The sequence below is a fragment of the Astyanax mexicanus genome, chromosome 9, assembly GCF_023375975.1.
Source record: "Astyanax mexicanus isolate ESR-SI-001 chromosome 9, AstMex3_surface, whole genome shotgun sequence".
Classification (NCBI taxonomy): domain Eukaryota; kingdom Metazoa; phylum Chordata; class Actinopteri; order Characiformes; family Acestrorhamphidae; genus Astyanax; species Astyanax mexicanus.
The window spans coordinates 23319651-23338846 of record NC_064416.1 but is presented as its reverse complement, the minus strand read 5'-3'; the positions used below and the strand labels follow the sequence as shown (position 1 = coordinate 23338846).

The window sequence follows — 19196 nt, the reverse complement described above, 5'->3', positions numbered from 1 at the left end:
TATATTGAAAGGTCTTTGATTTCTGATGCAAAATGAATTGGTAGCTGGTAGCTTTTCTGTGCTGACATAAAAAGGGTTTGTTTGAATGCACTCATTGGATTGCGTAACACACGGTTGGGAAAGCCCAAGAAACTTAGAGCAGATCTAAGAAGTATGATTGTAGTCAGAGATGCTTGAAGACATTTCTAAACAAGAGCAGATTCCAAGACTAAGATTAAATTCAGACAATTGCACAAAGGTACAGGTCTTAAAACATATCCAAACTGTCAACCTCCACTGAATGGAAGTTGCTTTAAATGGTCAGCCACAAGCCAATAATGATTTCAGAACACTCTGTAAATTAAATCTTCTGCACCAAATTCTTCTTGTATTAATTTCTATTAAAGATTCCACTAAAAGCCTAATAAAACCATAAAAAGCCTCACAAACTACCCATGTGTTATTTTACTTTTCTCCAACCTACATATCAGATCCTTTTCTGGCAAACATGTTCTGGCTGCAAAATATTGAATATTTGTCTTCTAGTGTTATATGGGGTTTATATATGAAAACTAGTGAGTTTTTATGGCTGCCTATAACATCTGCACTGGTCTCTAAATCCAAAAATGAAAGAATAAGTACTGAGGTGGTTTTAGCTTTAGGTGCAAACTTGGAAATACCCCTCAAAGACAAAAAATGACAGTGTATGCATGTGTGCATGTGTTAGCATCTTTGTGTGATTTTTTTATATGGGGACATTTTCTGGTTTAACCCTTGTGTGGTGTTCATATTTTTGTTACTCGTTTACTTTGTTACTTGTATTTAATTCAGCAAAATTACACATGCTTGTTTTACCTAAATTGCAAGCAATATAAAAAGCTTGCATGGTTAATATTTGCCCTTTACCTTTCTTATGTTACATTTCTTTCAAAAAGTGCTACTCTTTCTTTTATTGTTTTTTTAATAAAATTAATTAAACTCAAGATATGAGTAGAAAATTTGTTTAGTTTCAAATTGACAAATGAAGCAATGTTTATTAGCCCTTGGCCAAACATACTGTATGTAATATAAATGTGTAGGGGGGGGGGGGGGGAGTGTACAGTGTGTGTTTATCAAAAATGTGTTTTGATATATGTTTTTCACAAAAAATGAACCAATGCCAATGAGTTTGAGTTAGAAAAAATATTTTAATATCATTTGATGAAAAATGAAAACGGGTCCCACAGACCCGAACACCACACAAGGGTTAAAGATAGGCCCACCTCACAATAATTGAACATTTTACCATGATTGTGATAATAATTAAGAATTATTTTACATATGGTCACAGTGGGGTTTTTTTACTTGCTATTTCAGTTGCTCATTTGGCTTAGTGTTTTGAGTTTTCTTCATTGTTGCTTCCATGTAGACTGGATAGGGTGGGGGCACGCAACTATACATGCAGTAGTATTGCTGCCTTTATGTCATGTCTGAAGTATCATATTTATGAGAAGAGTGCATGTGTTCACTACAGCAAACTTTTTATTTATATATTTTTATATAATTGTATTTTTCCGGAAAAAAAAACATTTTACTGAATTCAGTGATGAAAAACCTGAGTGAGATCAGGAATTTGGATGATCACCACAAACCCCAACTCATCCCCAACTCCCTGACTCCCTGACTTGTCCCAAAAGTATTGGATGAAGCACCATAATTTCTGAGAACACAGTTCCACTGCTCCACAGCACAGGTGGTGTAGCAGTGAAGATCATGGTTAGTGTTATATGTCAGGCTGGACAAGTGGACAACATTAACTCAGAACTCAGAATCATTTACCAGTGGAAAACTCATATTTGTCAATAAGCCATGACTTTCTGAGTTAGTACATTAGTTAGTACATTAGTTTCTGAGTTAGTACGTTAGTACTAACAGTTCGTGTACCTACAGTTCGTGTCCCTTAAGCCCACACCAGGCTTTAGGCACAGTGCCAAAAGGTTCATGATTATCTGCTCTGGGGTCCTATTCTGTTGGCAGTACTTCTTCTCTGCAGGGATTAGAAAAGCTGTGTGTGTACATTTATTTTTCCACAAACATTTGGATGTATAGTGGCGGTGTCCCAGACAGATATTAAACCTAGTCCTAGACCAAATTCTTCTTGTAATGGAAAAATTTCCATGTTTTTGTTTTATTGATTCTAAGTTCTTATTTTGAAATGTTATCTCATTATCGTGATATACTTAGTAATTACTTTGAGATACTATCTCATATTTCGAGATAGAAAGTCATTATTTTAAGATAATATATCATCATTTTGAGATACAATATGATAACAATACTCTTGGCAATAGGACAAAACATTGAATTAAAATATAAAAAAACACTACTGCAACAAAATGAAAATTAAATATTAAATATTAATATTGCGTACGATATGATGTGGCATATTTTATCAGATTTGTAACAGAAGTCAATGATCCAGAATGTCATGATACTAGTAATGCATTTAAAATATCTCCATATATCCAGGACTAAAATAAAACTGGACAGATATAATTTGTGTCTAGTAGATATCTTTCAAGATACTTAAACATGTTGGCAATATTATACCCGTAAAACTAAGTTGTTATTTTGAGATACTATGTTGTTATTTGAAGATAGTATCTTTTTATTTTGAAATACTAATTTATTATTTTGAGATACTATCTCATTATTTTTAGAATAATTGGTCATTATCTTAAGATTTTAAGTGGTTATTTAAAGAGGTTTTCTGCTGACTTAGTATCTCAAAATAATGAGAGTAATAAATAATAATAATGAGTAAAAATACATGCTGGATTCCCATGCTAACCAATGCCTATAAGGTAATGTTAATTCAAGTTATAAATTAGAATTTTAATTTATAATTAATTTTAATATAAAGCCATTAAAATACCAATAACATCTCTTTTTTCCCCATTTTCTCCCCAATTTACATGGTCAATTACCCAATCCACTCATTAGGACTCTGTTTATCACTATTAATGCCCCAACACCAGGAGGGTAAAGACTAGATAACCTTCTCTGATACATGCAAAGTCAGCCACAGCTAGCTCTTTTCAAACTGCTGCTAATGCAGCATTGCTGAGTAGCATCACAGCACGCTCGGAGGAAAGTGCAGCAACTCGGTACATCGATACATCAGCTCACAGACGCCTTGTGCTGCGGACATCACCCTTTGGAGTGATGTGGGGAGAGGGTGCCATCTATGCACCCAGAGAGAGCAAGGCCTCTCGGCCTCTCTCAGAGCTTGCTCTCTCAGGGCTCCGATAGCTGATGGCAACCTACATGAACAGGATGATTATAGTGGCAACGCTTAGCCCGCTGGACCACTCAGTGCCCCACCAATAAGATTTCTATTTTCAATTTCAGGAAAATCAGTAAGATTTTATGCTGATGTGCATTATTTCTGCATTCTGTATTCTGGTTGTGTAAGGGGGTGTGGGTAGGGGGTAGACTTTCTAAAAGGCTATTTAAGTAGTCAACGAACAAACATAGCATGTGGCATAAACTTGGGTAACAATATAATTATCTTATTATATTTTCTTTGGGTTAAAATGGCAGGGGTCAAATTGACCCTAAGCATAAAAGATGTAAGTACATTTGAGGGTAACAGGAGGGTTAAATAATGTTGTTTAATAAATTGTTCTTTCATGGTCAGCATTAAATGATGTGATGCTGTTGGAAAATGAAGGTTTATTGGGTGTTGTTTGGTCTGAGGGGCAGAAGGTGCTTCTGTGCTGTGGGCTGTGAGGGGTTAAAAACCTGTTCGAAAGTGAAAGTAAGTGTCAGCGCTTGGCTCGCTGGGTCTGTGCTCACATGCTCTGTTAGCTCAGCGTGAGGAGAAGCAGGAGGAGGGTCTCAGTGAACAGAGAGGGTCAACGCGAGGAGGAGCGTCTGCGGGAGTTTCCACGCGCGCGGGTGTGTGTGTGATCAGGCAGGGCTTTTTCAGCGAGTTTAAAACCTTCCTGCCCCCTGAAGCTACGGGACGACACGGCCACTGCACTGCATCGCGAGCCTGCGCGCGCCACTGCCAGCACCGCGAGCTCCTCCACACAACACACAGGTCTGTGGGAATTCTCTCTCCCGCCGGGGCTGCGCAGCTGTTGCGCAGGTGTTGCACGGGTCACCTGCGCCTAGGTGAAGCACTGCGCAGTTTCTGCGCGGTCTTTCATCTTCTGGCCTGTGTGTGTGTAGTTAGTTTTAGTAAGGTTTTGCTTAAGAACTTCGTTTAGTTTAACTAACATGTGCTCGCCATTGCGTAAGACGTCTGCTTTCCATATTTTTTCTCTCTCTATACCTCTCTCTCTCTCTCTCTCTCTCTCTCTCTCTCTCTCTCTCTCTCTCTCTCTCTCTTTATGTACCTGTCTGTCTCTATCTCTCTCTCTCTTTCTGTACCTGTCTGTGTCTCTCTCTCTCTCTTTCTGTACCTCTCTATTTTTCTGTACCTCTCTCTCTCTCTCTCTCTCTCTCTCTCTCTCTCTCTCTTTATGTACCTGTCTCTCTCTCTCTTTCTGTACCTCTTGCTCTATATATCTCTTTCTGCACCTGTCTGTGTCTCTCTCTCTCTTTCTGTACCTCTCTCTATCTCTTTCTGTACCTCTCTCTATATATCTCTTTCTGTACCTGTCTGTGTCTCTCTCTCTTTCTGTACCTCTCTCTCTCTCTGTGTACCTCTCTCTCACACACTCACTCTCTGTATCTCTCTCTCCCTCTCTCTTTCTGTGCCTTTCTCTCTGTGTCTCTCTCTGTATAACTCTCTCTCACTTTTTCTGTGTGCCCCTCTCTCTCACTCTCTCTTTCTGTACCTCTCTCTCTTGCCTTGATCAGCTTTTTATTGGTAAGGCTGGAAGTGACTGAGCAGAGGAGGTGCAGTAAAAGTGAATATGTTTCCCTATTATTTTTAGGTCCTTCAGTTCTTTTACAGTATATTTTAATGCTCTACTCTTCTCTTGCAGTTGGAGCTTTTTTTGACAGCCTTAGATTTGCATCTGGCTGTGTAAACATCCGATCCTGCCTGTGCCCAGAGGAGTACTGAAGCTGGTGAGTGTTTGGGGTAGAATCGTGGGATATAATGTTTGTGGAACTTTTTGGGTGGAAAATTGGCAATAAAACAGAAGTTTCTATGTTGAGAAGGCTGTTTCTGCATGGCATTACACTCCTACTACTGACCTGTGGGCACTCTTCAGTGGAACAGAAGGTTTTTGTCTACACTGTTGTAAATATGATATGTAAATATATAAACACTTAAGGAACGCGTATGGAATTACATAGGCCTGCACAATCCGCTGACCTAAACCCAACTGAGATGATTTGAACAGTAGTTCATACAGTTGGTTGAAAGCTAAAATGTAAGGCAAGTAATTGTTGCTATGTTTGTTTCTAAAGTTATACCAAGGTGTCAAGTCTCGCTGAAATATATAAGTATGTATTTCAGCATAGGAGGATTAGTTGGTGGTCCCCTTTTGTGAATGGTAAATGCCACTGGGCCCCCAACCCCCACCCATGCTGGTGCAAAAACTAAATTGGCAAAATCATTTCTAAATTATACTTTTGAATGATGATTGGAAATTGATATAAAGAAGACATACAACCTATAATATTTTTCTGTGGCCCCTCTAACACCCCATTGTTCGGCCCCAGTTTGAGAACGGCTAAATTAAATTGCTTTGAGGAACCTTCACTGAATCACCCTAAGTTTTCTTGAAGGTTCCTCAAAGGTTCCTCCAGGGTTTCTGCCTGCAGAACTTTAGCTTCTCTGGTTTACATGTTGAGACTCATTTTCTTTGTTTCTCTAAAACACCCATGGATGCATTAGGCATAGATAGTTAGGCATAGATAGTGTTTAAAGCATCATAGAAATGAAATATGAGTGACAAGTCCTTTTAAGTAGGTCTGTCATCATATTTACATTATTAACTTATTGTACAATACATTGACATGAACTCAAAACATTTTGCTAAATATTAGCCATTTTTATTTACTTACGAATAAAATGGGGCAACTACATTATTATGATGTCATCACTTTTAAGTAGTATAAAGTGGTAAAAAACTGCCAATAATATAATTTATTGCAATTATTTCTGGGGCAATGTATTGTTCAAAAATAGTTGTCAGGCAGGCCTACTTTTAAGGTATAAAGGACCTCTGCATGATGTTAAAGTTCTATATAAAACAGTAATGGCAATAAAACAGTGTTTGTTCAGCAGTTTCTGTTCTAACAAGGCTGGTCCTGGTCTGTATTACTACACACTTAGTGGGTAATCTTCAGTCTAAGGGGTTTTTTGGTCTAGAAAGGAAATCATCCTACAGAATACTGGCCCATGGAGCCAGCTCGTGAGACGATGGCACAGCCTTTGGGAAGAATTTTTATTTTTCCTCCTGATTTAAAGCGAGTGGGTGGGGGGAAACATCTGGATTTGTTTTAAACTACTGACCAGCATTAGGAAGTGTAATAGGACAGATAGTGCTCTATTGCTCCTATTTTATTAGTACCTCCAAAATAGTAGCTTATATATAAATTGCCAGTTTCAAGTTATGTAAAAGGATTTTTAAAGGTTTATAAGTATACATTAGTATATACATAACGTTTCATGTACAATATAAAAGCTCTTTTGTAAAAGCAGCTTTTGTCAGATTTCCCACATCAAGTACTAAACCTATATGTATAAACTAGAGTTGTACAACATTTAAGCACTGTCATAACCATATGTGCATGCAAAAGTCACATCGCAGGACATGCATTGTCAAGTAAGGAAAGTTAAATCATACATGCCTTTCAACAACTTAAGTGATTCAAAAGGAAAATTCACACGGTTCTCATTTGATGACATTTGAACTGATTTCATTCATTTTACTCCAGGCCTTAATTAATTATAATGACATTTTTATATCACTATACATGTCACAAAACATTAAAATGGTTCAACTTCATCATTTCCCAATATTGTTTGTCTCTATTATAAATAATTTGTTATGCAGGTCTTATGTATGTGTCATGTAACCTTAATAATGCTGCCCTTAGTAAAAGGGTTCCAGAGTCACTACCTATGCCAGAAAGTATTGAGGAACCTTTATTGTTTAATGCAGTTACTGAACAATAAACCTTTCAGTGTTTGGAAATTTTGTAATGATGCAGTATAATTATGTTCTGTCTTATGTTCATGTGGACACTTCTTGACACTGTGTTTTTTCCCGTAGGTTTAAACGTGCAGGAGGCCTCGTCTGATTTCTGGAACAGTCAGTGTCCAGATTCCACTGCAGGGGACTGCAAAGTGCATATCTCTACAGAGTGTAGAATCTCCCCAGAGCAGGCATGGTCCAGTGTAAGGCCTGGATCCTGAGGGGGCTTCTGGGTAAGTGAGGCCTGTTAATAGCTTTGGGGGGAGAGGGGTCGCACGTAAGCCTGACCCTAAAATACCTCTAGTCTAAAAGACAGCACCAGTTTGTCCAGATGTTTGGGGCTGTATCTGGATGTAGCTGTGAGAGAATAAAGTGATCAGGCAGCTGAAAAAAACTTTATGTCTCAAAGAATAACAGTAGCTCTGCTGGGAGGATGCTTTGGGAATTGGCATGTTCTGGTGGTTCTGATGAGTTAAGTAACTGAGGCCAGAGTCACGTGCATACAAATATTCTCTTAAGAAAAATTATGAAGAATTTTAGTTTTTTTTTTTTAAGAAATATGTTTTTACAATACAATTTTTTTTAATCTGAAATATGATGAGATCTATCATTACTAGAGCATATTTGCAAACAGTTTTGTAGTTTAAAACATACACAATTATTCTGATTTAGATTTTTGTTAGGATTTTTCAAAAAAAAAAAAAGTCTACATTTAGGAAGTCCTTGGTTATTGAATAGGACGCTTTGGGAATTTGCCTGCAGACCAAACTGTTCTTTCATAGCCTGACAACATGGTGTGCAGAAGAAGATTGAAGGCTTCCTGAATAAGCACAAGCAGGCATGTTGAGCATTTTGAAAGTTGAGTTAATTTAGATAAAAATCTGTCAGCATGTAAAGGCTTACATTGCTGGTTGAGAGAGCATATTGGAGAGAGAGAGAGAGAGAAAGAGAAAGAAACCAAATGATGCACATCAGGTTTGCAGCAGAGATCTTGGCGAGCTTCTGTGGTTTAACAGTTACGCATTTGACCAAGTTTCATGCTGATGTAGAGGTGTGTGTGCGTGTGTGAGATGTGCACGTAGTTAATTTGAGATCAGTCTTTGCGTACAATCCTGCTTCTGTAGAAGTCAAAAGCTTTCTTTTTTGTATCTCACCACTTCCTGTACTGAAGAGATAGAAAGATGTCGAATGTAAGCGAAAGGGCAGCGAGAGGGAGAGAAAGAGGGCAAGCGAGGGTAGTGCGAGTTCAGAGAGAAGCGTGGGGATTGAGTGGTCCGAACCCGTATATAGACTGGGGTCCTGTGGCCGAACAAATTCCAGAAGGCCTCTGAAGTGTTTTGTATGGGCTCTGGGACTTTGCTGACTGACCGTCTCTTCACAACCCGTCTGAATTGCAGCTTCACCGCAGGGGCCGACCACACGGCGACGAACGGCAGAGTGACATACAGCTGCAGAGGCTCTCTCTCTTTCTCTCTCTCTCTCTTTTTCTCTGTCTTTGTCTCTCTCTGTCTCTCTCCTCTGTGCTTCTGTCTCACACTGTCTGCATCCCTCTTTCTCTCTCAGCCTAAGGCTACACAGTCACAATCACTTATCTTTAACTATCAAAACCTCTCAGTTAAAATAGACACAGGATTAAACTCCCATGCCCTCAATCCCTCTGCTCACAGCAGGACTGAGTCTCCCTGAGAGAAACTTTCCATAAACCATGCTTGACCACCTTATGCAACGCACCTCTGACCACACATGAATTACAGTGCAGCAGAGGTTATTGTATTGTGGCATTATGGCTTGTAAGTGTTTATTCAGGGGAGGTTGATTTATTTTCGGCCTTGTTTTCCTTATTGCAGGGAGGAGAAGCAGTAGATAACTAGACTTTGGAAGGACTCTGGAGGAAATACATTTTGGTCCTATTTTTGTAGAGATAAACGTATATATTTAGGTGTATAATCTGCACTTGGCAACAGCCTTAGCTTTCGTGTTGTGTTGAAACAGATCATTTTCCTCGTAAATCCAGCTGTGGTTTTGTGGTTTTGATGTTAACTACATGAGACAGCTCTTGTGTTTCACACTTTAGCCTTCATCTGTTGTGACAACAGAGTCACTGGGTCTTTAAAGAGACATTACATCTAAATTTATTCTTACATTTCATCTAAATTGGTTCTTAGCTTTTTCAAAAATGTTTTTAACCCTTTATGCTTTCTGTCTTTATGCTCTCTTACAAAAAAAGGCACTACTACTCTGTAATTACATGCAAAGCAATGCAGGGGTGGGAGTGGGAGTTTAGTAGGTTAGGTAAATGCATGGAGTCAGATTTACAAAAGTTTTCCTAAGAAAAAAAACTTATGACCAACCCTTCTTAAGAACTTGTTAACCAATACTTTTAAGCGTGATTTGTTAAATTTGTACAATGATCTGTAAACAATTATGTGGTTTAAAACCACGTCTTTAATCTGGCATAGACTTTGTTAGTTATTTTTTCTTATTATTACATTTTGAGTTGGTGAATGAGGCCCAGTGTTCTTGAATGCAGTTCAAGATCTAAAATCTAAAATATCTTAAATCTGTAAAAAATCTGAAACTGTTAATTGTTATTAATTGTAAAACAAAATTGCATTAAGTGTACAAAATGTCCACTAACAGTGGACATTGCAGTAGGTGGCAATGATCATGACAATGATCATGGCTAGAATTGCCCATCAACATAGACAAGCAACTCTGGCACAAATTATATCCATCCAATTATGTCCTTTAGCTTCCATGGGGCATGTTGAGAAAATATTTGAGAATGTATATTTTTAAGAATACTACTATAAGATAAAAAAAATATTTTTTTCTTGAGTATAAAAGTTTGAATAAAGAGCACATCAAAGATAAATTTCCTTCTTTAGACACTTTTGTGAATATTCTTCCCTGAAGTAGCTACCAGAAGAACACACATGCTGATTAAACCCATTGTTTTGTATCAGCAGTAATGAGAGACATCTTAGTACATGAGTTACTCAATCCAGCGTGTGTGCTCTTGTGGTTACTTTGTTTGACAGGAGAGAACTGTAGCATATAATCAGTTTGCCCAGGGAGAGTCCTACAATAAATACAGCGTTACTTTCAGAAAGCTGACAGCATTTAACTACTCTACAAGTAAAACTCTGGCTGAATTACTCACCCCCTGGATTAGTGCCATGGCCTAGTAAGGATTAAAGGATATTATGTGACTCTTTCAGGAGAACTGAATGTTTGTGCCAGTTTGAGTGGAAGAATTCTTATAATTTTGTGTAAATGGTAATTTAACTGTAGGTCTGGTAGTGCTTATTTAGATCCTCAGTGTAGATCATCATGTGTTGTTCTGTTTTCTGTGTGTCCGTCTCTGCAGCTCTGCTGTGGGTATTACCAGCGTGGACGAATACAATGTCAGAGAGATGCACAGCTCTACACACCGTTAAAGATCAGCTCAACCTCACCCTAAGAAGACGATACTTGGTAAAGCAGAGTGAACCTAACATTATGAAAGTTTGGGCTTTAGGGCATTGAGACACATCAGTGTTGAAAGAAAACTATGCATCTCAACTCCCCCACCAAACAGAAAGTTAACTTACAAACAAAAACAACAGATTCACTCTAGATATGATATATGTATCATATGATACAAATAAAAAATGGTTATGCTTATATAATATAAGCATACTTTAATATAATTGATCATGAAGTGTTGCTTCATTTGAGCAAGGCCTGATTGTGGGTGCCTAATGGATGGAACATTCAATTTCTCAGCTTGTTTGATCCACAGTGATACTTAGAAGTGATTACCACCCACAATGGACAGTGCAGTGGTTGGTAATGATTGTAACCAGACAACCAGACAAATGACTCAACAGAAATCAAAACAGAAATCAAATCAGCATATACTGCAGGAGGCCCTATACACTTTTTCATACAGAATAATACATTAGTTTTGACACATATCCTTCGATACAAAGTTCCTGCCCCATGACTTTTGGCATGATAGTGTATATGATTGTTGTCACAAAAACCTTGTGTTTCCAAAATGACAAACTTAAAGGAGAAAGAAAAAAACATTTTAACATTAAGTGGAGGTCAAAGTAAAATGATTTCATTATATCACAAGTGATTTTAGAGCATTTTAACTGGTTTGTTCTTAATGAAATGTGGACAGAATGCCAGGTTTGCCAGGTTTGAAAAAATGCACTTCTTCTTTGTTCTTTAAATTGTGTCAAAAGACCATGATAAATAAATTTGGTATTTTGAACATCCAAGGACAATATGTGTCCAAGTACTATATATGTCAGTCAATATAGAAAAATATATAAGCAGACATGATCATATTTAATTGAAGGTGTATATATGTACAAACACCACTATTCTGCTCACAGATATAGAAAACACCCCTCAAGACAGACAGACAACCCTCCATCTATGTTTGTTATAATTACATTTCATTAAATGTTGGTCAATTCTTGATTACATTTTAAACAGTATAAAGGTCTACTGGCATTTTAAAATATAAAAACATAATCAAATAAAAAAAAAACTATTTTTTTTCCCATGACAATAAAGAGAGCCAATTACTGTCACAGGGTAATGTGAAAGGCTATTTACACTGTTTTCTTTTTATGTTTTTAGAAGCAGAACTTCCCCATTAACTACACCATTCAAGTGCCTTATGAGGAGGTCTTCAGGCTGCACAACATCAGCAAGCTGGTGAGTGAGTGGCCCACTACTCCTGTCCCTGAACTCTGACTCACTGCTCCACTATGCCCTATTCCCACACTCTCCACATCCTCCCACACTCAGTTTGATCCTTTTCTCTGGGTAATCACTGTTTTCCTCCTCAGCTATAACTTATTCATTCATTCACCCAGTTTTTCCTCTTGTGATATTGAAGTCTCTGCTTGCTGGCATTTCCTGAGCTGAGCCACGTCTTGTCCGATGTCTGATCATTTCTTAAGTCATTTCTCTCTCTCTCTCTCTCTCTCTCAACTCTTGTAGAATAAAACTGAAGAAAATGTGCAAGTGGAGCATCTGCAGCACCTGTGGCTCATAGTGGCAAAGGCAGGCATAAAGAGGATTTTGAGGGTTCTACCCGAGAGACATCCAACACGAAAGAGATACCTCACTCAACTGGAGAACCTTTTCAGACTCTATGAGCAACGTTTTGGCACAGGGATCTCTGAAGAAGATGTAAGCACAAAGTCTTTCTCTGTTCACCCCTGAATCAGCTGACTCAATCTTTTGAATCATTCATGCAGCCTCCCACCCCCTTTTCTCTTTCTTCAATGACATAATTTCTTCTTCAGCCTTCTCTGAGCTGGTTTTGTGCCCAACAAGTGTATTTCTTTTATGATATGGCTTTTATAAAATGACTTCTCAGATTTTTACTTATGTACAGCAACTAGTTTTACTATCTATGAGCAGGGCCTGTTGTAGCCTGCTATATCAGAATGGGCTGGTAAAAAAAATATGTGGTCACATTTTGGGTGATATAATAATTTATTATGAGCATGTGGTCTAAATAATAAATGTAGTATATTATATATTTTGTGTAATATACAACTGTGTTATTGGCTTTCATCTACCTATCTACCTACCTAACTACTCACCCACCCAAACCTCAAACCACAACAGAAGTTTCCTGTTTCTCATGGCAAACATTCTGACAAATTCATCCTAATTCATGTCTATTTATATTTATTAGTTACGGGTGTCTTATAAAATTGGGTTGATGAAAAACAACTGCTAATAGAAATTCATGAGTAGCTAAATCTGATTTTAAAAAAAACATCCGCTGTTTTTGAGATACTAATCATCATACATGATTTCTGGAAAAAATAAGCATAAATATACCACAAATTTAATAAAGTTAAAAATTTAACACTAAACAATAATTGTAGCAAACTATGCTTTGAATCTGCTTTTTTATAAGCATTGGGATTGTGTGTATCAGTGCTGTTTATTAGTGCTTATTAAAATAGAGAAGGCACAACTTTGTGTTTATGTGTGTAGGTGAGAGAGCGAGAGAAGACATGAAAAAATAATCTGATGCACAGTTGAACTTGAACTTTACATGAACCATAGCTTTAATATAAATGTGATTGTCCTTGCACATTATCACATCTATAGTACCACATAATTTGCAGGAACTGAAAGAAGCTCTAACAATAAAAAAAACAGCTCATCAATTGTACTGTATCAACACAGGCCCAATTTTTTTTTGCTTTATAACATCTGTATGGAGCTCCGTAAATTAAAATTAGAAGTTGGATTAAATTAGGTAAATGTAAGCAGTCTCTGATATTTCATAATAAAACACTTACACAAGGTCATGCATAATAATTAAACCAAACATACTTTTCTGCTTATACTTGTCTACATATACATATTATTTACAAATTACACCACTATCGAAGGCACATATATGTTTAAGTCTAAAGGGACGTTATAAGGGACAGATGTTGATCTTGCGTTACACTAATGATTTATTGTTGAACATGTGTGTTTGTGTGTATGATACAGGATTACCCAGATATCATAAACGACATCTTGGAACGCATTGGCAACCAGAACTTTGAGCGATGGAGATCCGTCACCCCTAAATCTTTAATAGACAACTGCTATCGAACCATGCACTGCCTATTCAAAGAGTGCTTCTCAACTGAGGGGGACAACTACGACTGTAAGTGGATGTTCTATACCTTTAGCTTCTTCACAGTGCTCTGTAGCCCTCCAAGAGAAAACCTTGCATTGCTTAAGCATGCCCCATTCATATTGATCACTCTCCTTTGTGTAAAAGCTTGAGAAACTGGTTTGACAGAAATGTCAGAGTGTTGTTGACTTAAATCTTAGGTTTGTGCTACAAATGGAGAAATGGAGGGAAAGGATATGCTAGTAAAGTAAAGAGGCATGGAGGAAAAAACGAGCACATAAACGCTGTGTTAGACACGTCACTGCAAAGAGTTCTTGACCTTATGGATTTGATCAGGAAACTTTGCTGAGTGTGCCCACATTTGCTCAGTATTTCAAAACAAGCAGGCCATGGGGGCAAAATGAGATAGCATTTATGAGACGGGTACTTCCACCATGTCCTAAGGACTTGTTGTTATGCTCGGGTTGGTCAATATTTGCAACACCGTGGTGTAAAACCACAGGTTTTCGAAGTTCTCCTTGGTAGTCTGTGGCTGACCACCATCGTGCTCTGCGAGCGGGAACACATGCTGGGGGGGTTTGAGTCAACGACATTTCCTCCATGACAAGTGAGACGGGTGTGTTGGATCATGCCTGTATCTGATTCGGCAGTGCGTGATTCAGGCTGAGAGTGTGGAGGCGTGGAGGTGTCAGACCCCCCCCATACCTTCACTGGCCCGCCACGGCTGATTTAGCACCCTCCAGCACACGCATGTTCCAAAACATGCTGCTCACATTCACCAGTGACGTCTGAGGCGTGACCACAGACAGTGATCACCATGTAATTAGACTGAATTTGACCAGAAATAGTCTGGAACGAGGTCTACAGTAAGGTGTACTGAACTGTAACGGCCTGTTATCCTGATATCAAGTCCAGGCGTATTACTTACTAACTGTTCGTTATGAAGAAAGACCTTGCACATTAGTTTTATAGAGGTATTGAGTAATCTGTGCTGCATTTTGTATGAATAATGTCCTGAATAATGTCCTTGATGTGGGTTTTAATGTTGACTCAAGATAAAAACCTACATAAAGTTGAAGAGTTTTACGGTGCTTGTCTTTCACTGCTGTTACTGCTGTTCATTTAAACCTTTAAGCAGTATTAGTTTAAGCATCATCTGCAAACACAAGCTACCCATATTGTGTAAACATTTTAGTAGAAATATTCCAAATATTTTCATGTGGATGTGATTTCTGCCAGAGTAAATTCTGGCCAGATGCCACCACTCACAATCATTAGCACCCACTTGCTCTGTCTACAGTAAGTGGTAATGCCTTCTTATGGCATATTCCCAGTTCATACAGGACACTGTGGATAAAGGAATGTTAAATGTTAGGGGTATTATCTTGCCTTACTCACAAGATAATACCCCACAACTTATCTAGGTATGGTTAATACCTAAACCTTCCCCTGAGGTAGCACTTTGTGATCAGTTTACATAATTTAGCCATGCCTTTTTATATGACTTTTGGCATGTCATTGTAAGTAGTGGGTAGAAATGTGATGCCTTTACATTTAATATAGTGATAAACAGTATTGTGTAAAACAGTACCTATCTGGCCAGTAGGTGTTTATTTATTAATTTAAGTATTAGAATAAATACAAATTCATACAAAAACAATGTGGTTTTTATATCTCTGTGTTCATTAAAACATCTCCAATGCTTTTCAGATGGGCATCTAGTATTATTTATAGTATCTAGTATTATTTATAGTAATCATCCATCATATAGATCAGTAATGATGTTAAGTCATGCAGGTGAGCTGGTGATGACAGTAAACACATCCATGCACTGTTTTTGATGTTCAGCAGTAATCTGGTGTCAAGCTTCTTTAATCTGGCTCACAAAAAATATCAGCTCCTTTCTTGAAAATTAGAACTTCTTGTTACATTTCACTGTGTTTGTGTTTACCTGTATCTGTTCTAATGTGACCCACTGTATCTGTCAGCTTAACCGTTTTGTCTCTCTTTTTCTTTCTCTCCCACCAGACTGTGATCTCTACCACTGGAGAAAAAGGAAGGGAACAACGCCTCAGCCGACTTGAGCAGACCTGCTTGCACGTGCCTGTGCTTGTGTATTAATATTTTATGTTTGTTTGTTTGTTCGTTTTTGGGTGTGTCCTCCTTGATCTGCGGTGGTATGCACGACGTGCTTTTGTCCTGCTCCTCGCTGTGATGATTCCAAACCATCCCTGAAAGAGGATTCTGTATCAAAAGACATGCAAAGGTCGCAAGCACCCACTTTGTTTCCTCTAGACTTACAGAGCAGCTACTGTCTACATACAAACCATCCATCCACCCATTCTTCTAACAGTGCTTTCCAAGAAGAAAAGAGATTTTTTTTTTCCTGCTTCTTAAGCATATGATCCAAATGTGAGCACAGATCCATGTGTCCACTCAGGAGGAGAGCAGCTAGGAGCTTTCTGCTATAGCGTATTCTATTTGTAATTAGAATCATTCATGTCTATGGCTAACTTACTCCACTATTTTCATTGCCTCCAAAAGGGCCTCAATGGGTTCCTTAATGTTGCTCTTGATGCTGTATGCCAAAACCAGTATATAATCTTTACTGTGCATGTGTGTCTGTGATATTGTACCTGTAATGTAAGTGAGTGTTTTATAGGTTTCTTTTCTATATGTATAAATTGCATGCAGATGTTCTGCTGACTGCTGGCTTAGTCAGCAAATTCCTCTATACTTACAGCCTTTTCTGTGCGCTTTGATGTAGGCTCACCGCTAAAGTCAATTTGTGCCAGAATGATGTTTAAGTGTCTTCAGAAAAAGTATTTTTTAAAGGGAGAAAGATTTTAGTTTTATGTTTTATACGTTTTATATGAGTTATTTATTTGGAGACGTCTAAAGAATGTTCTGGTAACGTATCATGTTGTAATGAAAGAGAAGATAAAATAATAAATGTACCTCTGTCACCACCTTGTGTTCAGTCTATACATAACAGTGTTAAATCAAACCTTCCTGCAGGTCACTGAGTTTAATGGCCAATGAAAATAGTAGAAGTAGAACAGTATGTATAGACAGATTTGAACATTTGAGCAAATGTATGTTATAAAAACATATAGCTAACAATTTTTGTTGTGCTAGTTATGGTAAGTGTTGGTGCCAGCACCTAATAAGGAAAATGCAGTGATATTCAGCAGAGATATTCAATCTTCTTTAAAGGCATCTGGTTTTAATTCTTTTTATTTTATGCTGCAACTGCAGACTAATCCATTTAAATTAGATTTTATATATTGAGTGTGTCCCAACTGTATACTAATTGCTACCTATTTTTAAGTAGGTAGTATAGATAAAAATCCAAGTTAAATGTACTTAATGTACTATATGTGTAAAACAGGAAGGGAAAAAGAAAAACAGCACCACAACAATTAAGAGAAAATTAGAGATTGGACTAGGAGGGGTTAAGGGTAACTTGTTCCCAGTAACAACACATGTCTAACCCCAATCATGGCTCATGCCCACCTGGAACTTGCCTAGTTCACATTTCACCCAAGTAAGCCCCAAAGGTATAGAGCTTAAAAGCTGCCTTAAGAATTGGAAATCTGCATTCTGTATATTTGAATTAAATTTACCTAACTTTTGATTAGCTTGAAATACTTTTTTTAAATGTACCTCTGAAAAAAACATTTATCAGGTTTCAAAAAAATCTATGTTTTAACTTAAATTTATTTGAGTTTATGTCTGCATGGATCTGAATTTTTGTATGGATCTGGATTTGAGTTTAAATCTGTTATGTAAATGTAAAATTTAATTTATGAAATACACCATTAAATATTTAAAGTTTCTCAAAAGTCAGGCAAATTTGATTAAAATCTACAAAAAAAACAGATTTAAATATTTGTAAAAGTATTCACTCATCTGCCTTTGAAAACATATGAACTTGAGTGACATTCCATTGCTAAAAGACATTCCCACCCTTTGCAGCTTCGACTCTTCTGGGAAGGCTTTCAACAATTTTTGGGAATTTTTGACCAAAAGCGCATTTGTGAAGCCTGACGAGAAGGCCAGGCTTGTGGTCTCCGCTCTAAGGTTGAGGTCACTACAAATTCTTCCACACTTTCTTGTGCTTGTCTTTATGAAACTTGCTCGGTACAGGTCATACTTTGTCATGTTGGAATAGAAATTGCCCAAAATCTCCTTTCACTGGAACTAAGGCACTGAGCCCAACTTCAGAAAAACAACCCACACCAAACTTGGCACATTGCGGTTCTACTGGTAACCATGGGCGTAGAAGTGGGGGGAAAAGTGGACCTGACTACCCAGGGCCCGAGTAGGGAGAGGGGCCCATTAAAATCCAGATTTTTTTTCACTCATGTTCCTTGTGTACTGGCATGGATAGAGGCCCAATGGCATTAAGTGTGTACTGGGCCTAGAATTTGCTTCTACACCCCTGCTGGTAACCACCACCAAACTCAGATTCATTCTTCGGAATGCCAGACGGAGATATGCAATTTGTCGCTCCAGAGAACATGTCTTCACTGTTTTGGAGTTTAGTAGTGGCGTGGTTTTTGATGATGTGAGGCCTGGATGCAGCTGTTTAGCCATGGAAACCCATTTGATTAAGGTTCTTGAGCTAATCTGAAGGCCATATGAGGTTTGGATGTCTGAGCTGTAAGATTGTGTAACTGTTTCCAGAAAATTTCTGTTCTTCAAATAAAACAGGCTGCTACTTACATCAGATTGTCATCCCATTGATTGAAAACACCTGAATTTAATTTCACCTTTAAACTAACTGATAATGCTAGAGGTTCACATACGTTTTCCACTCACAATTATGTAATATTGGATCATTTTCCTCAATAAATAAATTACCAATTTTTAAGCATTGTAAGTGCTTGCTTTTAAAAACTTGTGGCAATGGGAGTAATTGAAACATGTCTCACTGGAAGAGATTCAAAAAATAACCATTATTTATTCCAAGATGAGAATAAATATAAACCAATTCACTCCACATTTGATTGAAGCTAATATTAAGTCTTCCTCATGGGCATTACTTTACAGCAAGCTTTATTATTCTCTGGCTACAACTTAATTATCTCGTTCCCACACCTTAATAAGTCGTGGCCACCACTTAATTTTCTCATTCGCACGGCATAATTCTCTCATTCCCATACCCTAGGATCTCATTCCCACACATTAATATGTCGTGGCTATACATTATTTTTTTTTAGCATGAGCAAGTTTCCCGGAAGTCATGGAATCGACTGCAGTATACAATTTTTTTTTTTTTAATCATGCATCTTATCAAAACCTCTGACTACTCAAAAGTATATCCATGTCTGGTAACAGTAAACAATACAAGTTTTTCTTTTTTTTAGGGGAAGTGGGCTGGTCGGGTAGACAGTAGATAGTAAGTTACTGAC

General features: G+C 37.7%; 1 protein-coding gene across 3 annotated transcripts; it reads left to right on the top strand.

The window, feature by feature from the left end:
* The first annotated feature begins 3803 nt into the window (after positions 1-3803).
* il34 (interleukin 34) lies at positions 3804-16731 on the top strand. Of its 3 annotated transcripts, none has more exons than XM_007249177.4 (8): positions 3804-4063; positions 4956-5040; positions 7200-7354; positions 10492-10598; positions 11760-11837; positions 12126-12317; positions 13650-13809; positions 15808-16731. In XM_007249177.4, exons 3-8 carry the CDS (start codon positions 7315-7317, stop codon positions 15861-15863), a joined length of 633 nt encoding a protein of 210 aa, XP_007249239.2. In that variant the 5' UTR covers positions 3804-4063; positions 4956-5040; positions 7200-7314; the 3' UTR covers positions 15864-16731. The 3 variants fall into 3 exon arrangements, with proteins under 3 accessions (XP_007249239.2, XP_007249240.2, XP_007249241.2); XM_007249178.4 differs by lacking the exon at positions 3804-4063 and adding an exon at positions 4073-4137; XM_007249179.4 differs by lacking the exon at positions 3804-4063 and adding an exon at positions 4559-4866.
* Positions 16732-19196: the final 2465 nt, after the last annotated feature.